Genomic DNA, 6,809 nt, shown 5'->3' on the forward strand with positions numbered 1-6,809 from the left:
AAGAGGATAACGCCACAAATTACAATTAAAATTCGCTTTCAGCATGGATATCCGGAGGCTGGATGAAATCGCCGGCGGCGAGCTCGGCTTCTCCTAGCTTCTCCTTTCTCTTCCCTGAAAGGAAAGAACATTGAATTAAAAATGAGAAAACTAAAGCGTTTTTTAATGAAGAAACTCAAAGAATTCTGAAACATTTTTTGGTTAAAAACAATTTTTTCCCCTGCTACAAAAGACAACTAGCCATGAACAAGAGCATGTGATTTGAAGCAACTTCCATCATTGATCCACTTATTTCTTTTTTCCCCCTCCCCTCCCCCCCCCCCCGGAGCAGAATATACACCCCTGCAATAATTTCGTAGTTTTTACCTTGTTACTCTGGGTTTTATTTAGAAAAAAGGGCTGACGTTGGTGAGGAAAGGTGCACAGTCGGCTTCATGGTCAATGACACGTCTCTCGGTATCATCCAGGCGGGGTCTCTCGTTCTCGTAGAGATTCTCGGGCATAGGTTCAATCTTCTTTAAGTGTGTCTCTACCCAACCGTGATGGTATAAGAGTTTTACTATTTCAACAGCGTCATCAATGCCACATGATTCTTCTTGAACTCGAATATTTAGCTTGGAGAAGAGTCTCAACATCCTAACCATGAGGGCGTCCCATCTGTCATGCAGCTCGTGGTATTGGTATGGATCCATCCTAATTTGAGGAATGATTATTTTGTTTGTCTTGTTTATTTTTGGGAGGGGTGTGATTAATGTTTTTTAACTTTCCGGTATTTTATTTGTCCTTAAACAAGGGGGGGGGGGGAGAAGGCCTGGAGCTCCGGAACCTGGAGGCCTATCCAAAAAATATTAAAACTTGGGAAAATTCATCATATAAGAATGATTTTATCCCTAATAACCTATACTCTCAGTCCAAAGATAAAGCCTATACTCCCTGTTTACGCAAATGTGTCAAAACTTCCCCCCCCCCCCCCCTATTTATTTAGAACAAATTTTGTAGCAGGAGAAAAAAAATAAATCTTATACAGCTAATATACACCCATACCTGTTATTATGATGTACGCGTACCCAGGTGATTAACTTGAATAGCCTGTTATTCAGAACTATCTGAAAAGGTAGAATATTTAAGAAATAAAAAATTACAAAATAAAAATAGCTCGTATTCATTCGAATCCGGTGGATAGGAACAGGTGTTCTCATTCATACGCCAAAAAACTAGGTAACTAGCATATCGTATTATATGCATGGTTTTCTACGAATATAAAAATCTAAAAGCATAAGATTAAAAACAGTTATTTTTAGCCAGTGCCTCCGGCACCTCTGGGCCAAAAAAGTAGTTTCATTCTTATAATTGTACTCCTATATTTGCGACAATCCGTTTATACTACGGTGCAAGACATATATTTATTAATTTTACATTTAAAAAAGTCCTGTATATTACGTAAGCTAAAAAGAGTCCCAAAAATGGGAGAAAAAACGAATACGAAGAATATTTTAGAAAGAATTTTCAATAATTAATGATAAAATTTGAATTATAAAACAGAATGATACATATTAACGTCTTAATTCACTGTAATTTCACTAAAAATGATTACTAAAATACAAAAATGCACCGTAGTCATATAGTCCAGTTGAATTATTGCGCCGATGGAAAGTTACGGTTGCCAACATACAGATTGAATAGGTGGCAAAACACTTTGCAAGACAGTTATATTTTTAATCGTAAAATTGCAACGAATAATAACATTTCATGAATTATATAAGTTATGCAGTTTTAATTAATTAACCGGTAAAATATTAAAATGATATTATATACATAAGGTGTTTTTTAAAGTTTGGCAACTTTGTCCAGCACGTTGATTTTATCATCTGAAAACAGGGTTACGAAAGTTAAATAAATGTAAATTTTTTTTAATGTGAATGTAATATATTTTTGGCAATGACTTAAATGAAATATCATCGATAAAATATAAAAAAATATATTGCAATGGATATAAAAGAAATATTTTTCAATATAAAGTTGTATACCTGTACAGAGCATGTGCATGAATGCCGCTATACCGATTGAAAACTATTGTAAACAATGAGTGTTATAGTTCAAGTCTCTTAGAGAAAATACGTGTTATATCCAAGTATGATTGACAGGAGATGGTCCATGTCACAAGATTTATATGAATGTCAGTTAAGAACTCCTAGAGAGCTATATATTCAGAAGTTTAAAAAAGTACCTTGCTATACTGGCATGATACTTGATGTTATGTCTACCAGTCTTGGCTGTTAGTGTTGATATATGGACCCTGCAATCAAAGAGATGATAGTCAGATGTTTAAAAAAGTACGTGTCCACCTTCAGTCTTGGCTGTTAGTATATGGACCCTGCAATCAAAGAGTGGTTTGCGTAAAAGTAAGTGTTTAAATAATTTTAATATAAAAACATTAATAATATAGGACCTTGAGCGTACGGTTTTAGGCTGCCTTCGATTAACGGTTTAAGTTTTACTAGCGGCTATGCCCCTTAGAAGCCTCTAGGGGCACTTAAAGTAGGAAGAGAAAAGTCGAGGCCTCATCCTATTTTTAATTTGAGTTTCAGCTATAGATTAAAATAAATAAAAAGCTTCGTTGTAAAAGAGAACAATATTAATATATATAATAGGATAATTGTTTTAAGCCTTTTTTAAACCTTTTTGATTTGATCTAAGAAACACTTTTTATCCTATTCTTAATATTAAATAATCCGGGTTTAATATATATGAATGTAAGAAATATTAATAAATTATATTTAAATTGAATATTGTTTTTCAGGTTCAGCAACACTGATTCATCAGAAATAACTATTTGGGCGCTGCAATTAAAGAAGGGCTCACTTAGTAGTAAGTTTTAAATAATGTAATAAAAAAATCAATATAATTTAGGACCTTACGCATGGTTTTAAGCTACTTCGATAAACTGTTTGTTTTATAATTTTTTAAACCTTTTTGATATATGATATAAGAACGACTTTTTATCCTATTCTTAATATTTAAAGTATTCTACTATTAATATATATAAATAATAATAGAAATATTAACAAATTATATTTCAATTAATATTGTTTTTCAGACTTAACCAGGAATCAGATTCGTGAGAAAATATATGGGCGCTGCAATTAGTGAATGGTTTACATAGAAGTAAGTGTTAAAATAATTTTAATAAGAACATGGATATTTTAGGCCATGTTATTAAGACTATCCTTTAACGAAACCTTTTTAATTCAACCTTGCTACGAAGCCTTGTGTGATACCGGTAGAGTGTTTGAGTTCTTAGGGAACCACACTAATTACATAATATTATCTTGAGTTAGACAGGTTTTATAAGCTGTAAACAGACTAATACAATTAGCTATATGTCATTATCTTTAAATTATTTATTATAATTTATATAATAGCACCTTTGAAATAAGCTCATATTATATCCAACCTATATTCGCCCTTTAAGGTTTATGATTGTTTTAAGCGTAACGAAGTTTTATACCCTTAATAGAAAGATATTATAAGATGTGTTTTATGTAAAATAATATTAAAAATATATATAAATTATATTTCAATTAATATTCTTTTTCAGGTTTAGCTTCGCACACAGCTGGGTGTATTCTCTGATTATAAGCTGACCGCAATTCGACCGTGGAACATTTCTTAAGCACCAACATGAAGCTGTTGCCATCAGAAATTCATCCGTTAAAAGTAAGTGTTTAATTATTTGTAATAAAAGATAGTTGGAATAATCCTACACGCAACTACGGCAACACCTCGGCCCCAAAAGGTAGTTTCCATGTATACAAGCATAACAAATATGAAGTTAATATACACAGACACACATCGAACTACCTTTATGAAACTGTATACTAAATTATATTAACAATTAAGCTATTATTAAATTTATTAGATAGATATTAAACTGGTTAGACAAAAGTTAATACATAAAAATAATGTACTAGATAGGTAGCTATTTAAAATTAGATTTTACTACTTTATATTATTGAAACAGTACATTCAGGATATTATTAAAATCTAAACAGCATTACATTCATCCTCGTGCATGTTTACTTCGTGAAGAACAGCTGCCAGTTCGGCAGCCTGGGCAGCGGCGGGCAGCAGAGGGGAAGGACGGCAGCGATTAAGATGTGTAGTAATCCATCCATGTTGATATAACCTCTTACAAACCTCCCTCTGGATCTCGACATTGTCAGTTCTGGCTCTAATCTCTAGACTCTCTCTTAGTACTAACATACGACTATTTAATTCATACCATAACTCCAAATTCCCGTTATAAGACATTCTTAGTTTCTCTCAGTCTGGTTATGTATTGATAACTGAATTAAACTTTCTCTAATAAGCAGGCACATACACAAGCTGTATCTACTTTCTCCATGAAATTTTCCCAAAACCGTTAACTTTCCTTTTTGTAAGGCCTTTTTGATTTGTTAATCCTTTAATTGCTTAATTTAAAAATGAATATTCTTTTTCAGGATTTTGGAGTTGAACCAGTTTTGAAGTACGTGGAGCTTTGCAGTTCCATGGAGAACAACGAGAGTTCCATCTCAACATGTAACAGTCACAGATTATACAAAAAATTTCATTATATTTATTATAACGACAATGTTGAACCGAGAAAATATGTTAAAATATGTTAGTCAGTTAAAATTAACAAATAATTTACAGAACGATACTAATAAGTTTTATTATGACGATCAATGTTGAACAGAGAATATTCTGTTAGTCAGTTAAAATTAACTTAAATAAAGCGTATTGATTACAATCAGTGTTTATTATGACGACAATGTTGACACCTAACATTCCACAGCTAAAATTCTAAAAAATATTGACTTTAACATATAAAGCGTATTGATTACAATCCGCCCAATCGGTGTTTATTAATTAAGTTCTACTCGAGAGCTCCAAACATTCCACAAGCTAAAATTCTAAAAAATGTTATTTACAGAAACGATACTAGTAAGTTTTGTAGTTTCAGTATTGACCTGGATAATATCTATATGACCTGTTATGTTATAATATGAAATAAATTCTAAATAAAATCATTATCATCATTATATTTTATTTGCGATTTTTATCATTAAGTAGAAGGATGTTTGTTTGGAAAAATCTGGACTTAGCCTAAAAATTTACCTAAAAATATTGACAAGAATTTAATTAACAAGTAAGAATGGAAAAACCTACCTTAAATACTGGAGATCTTGAGGCAAGTATAAACTTGTGCACTTTTAATTTGGATGTACTAGTTTCTATCAAACAATCAGTAAACTCTGGATCCTCAAAACAATTCTCCAGGTCACCAGAGAGACAGGATACTGCACTTTCAGGTCCAGGTTTTATAACTTCCAGCCAAATAGTCAGAGTACCTCCAGGTAGGAGACTTGCCTGATTGTTCTTCAGTACATTAATCTCCATAAAAGCAGCATTACAATTTACCTCTCCAGGTGGCACTGTTATCAATCGACATTTAGGCATCAGTAGTAGACTGTTGTTATCTTGGATGCCAATCTTTTGTAGTTTCAGTATTGACCTGGATAATATCTATATGACCTGTTATGTTATAATATGAAATAAATTCTAAATAAAATCATTATCATCATATTTTATTAATTTCATATTCGATATAACGAAAGCAAATAGTGCTGAGTAAAAGGATGCTTTGTTTGGAAAGTATTAGGTCTGAATATTTCCTCATTATATTTTATTTGCGATGTTTATCATTAAGTAGAAGGATGTTTGTTTGGAAAAATCTGGACTTAGCCAAAAAATTTACCTTGTCAATTTTTACCAAAAAGTTGGTCAAATTTTACCAAGTTTTTTTTTTTGGCAGAGTCCAAAAATCTGGACTTAGCCTAAAAATTTACCTTGTCAATTTTTACCAAAAAGTTGGTCAAATTTTACCAAGTTTTTTTTTTTGGCAAAGTCCAAAAATTTGGACTTAGCCTAAAAATTTACCTTGTCAATTTTTACCAAAAAGTTGGTCAAATTTTACCAAGTTTTTTTTTTTGGCAAAGTCCAAAAATTTGGACTTAGCCTAAAAATTTACCTTGTCAATTTTTACCAAAAAGTTGGTCAAATTTTACCAAGTTTTTTTTTTTGGCAAAGTCCAAAAATTTGGACTTAGCCTAAAAATTTACCTTGTCAATTTTTACCAAAAAGTTGGTCAAATTTTACCAAGTTTTTTTTTTTGGCAAAGTCCAAAAATTTGGACTTAGCCTAAAAATTTACCTTGTCAATTTTTACCAAAAAGTTGGTCAAATTTTACCAAGTTCATTTTTTTTGGCAAAGTCCAAAAATCTGGACTTAGCCTAAAAAAATACCTTGTCAAATTTTACCAACTTTTTGGTAAAAATTGACCAAATTGTGTTTTTTTGTCTAAGTCCGAAAATTCGGACTTAACCTGAAAAATAGAGTTGTAAAATTGACCACATTTTTGGTAAAACTTCCAAAAGTGGTAAAATTGAAAAAAAAAAAAAAAATTTAAATTTAGGCTTCATTGTATAAAAGTCATTATTTTAAAGTACTACAACTGATTATGAAGAGCTGTTTTTTATTTAAAACACAAAAAACGGGTTTTTTTGTTTCGTCAAATTTTACAAAAAAAATGGTAAAATTTGACTAATTTTTTGGCTAAAATTTTTGCTGGTAAAATTTACCACGAAACTGGTATATTATACCAGGTTGACCAGCTTTACCACTTTTCTGGTAAAACGAGTTTTTTTTCTGGTATTTCGTAGAACCTGGGATATTCAAACAAAGTGTTTAAATTCACAAATATCATG

The 6,809-nt window shown here is 31.4% G+C and overlaps 2 protein-coding genes and 1 long non-coding RNA gene across 4 annotated transcripts in view; 2 read left to right on the forward strand and 1 right to left on the reverse strand.

Moving 5' to 3' along the window:
- The window catches only part of LOC145327554 (metabotropic glutamate receptor 8-like), a 138,400-nt gene that overhangs the window by 80,709 nt on the left and 50,882 nt on the right, over positions 1–6,809 (forward strand). The gene's annotated exons all lie outside the window — the stretch shown is intronic.
- On the reverse strand, positions 387–1,961 carry LOC145329006 (uncharacterized). Its single transcript, XM_080173003.1, has 2 exons — positions 1,045–1,961; positions 387–693 (listed from the first exon to the last, which is right to left on the reverse strand). The coding sequence occupies exons 1-2, from the start codon at positions 1,197–1,199 to the stop codon at positions 387–389; spliced, it is 462 nt and encodes a 153-aa protein (XP_080029129.1). The 5' UTR covers positions 1,200–1,961.
- Positions 2,264–4,873, forward strand: LOC145329007 (uncharacterized). Of its 2 annotated transcripts, XR_013882748.1 has the most exons (5): positions 2,264–2,402; positions 2,801–2,868; positions 3,098–3,165; positions 3,599–3,717; positions 4,503–4,873. It is a non-coding gene; the product is annotated as an uncharacterized LOC145329007 (long non-coding RNA). The 2 variants fall into 2 exon arrangements; XR_013882749.1 differs by lacking the exon at positions 2,264–2,402 and having other exon boundaries at positions 2,509–3,717.

The sequence above is a fragment of the Acartia tonsa genome, chromosome 9 (assembly GCF_053477335.1).
Source record: "Acartia tonsa isolate MP-2025a chromosome 9, ASM5347733v1, whole genome shotgun sequence".
NCBI lineage: Eukaryota > Metazoa > Arthropoda > Copepoda > Calanoida > Acartiidae > Acartia > Acartia tonsa.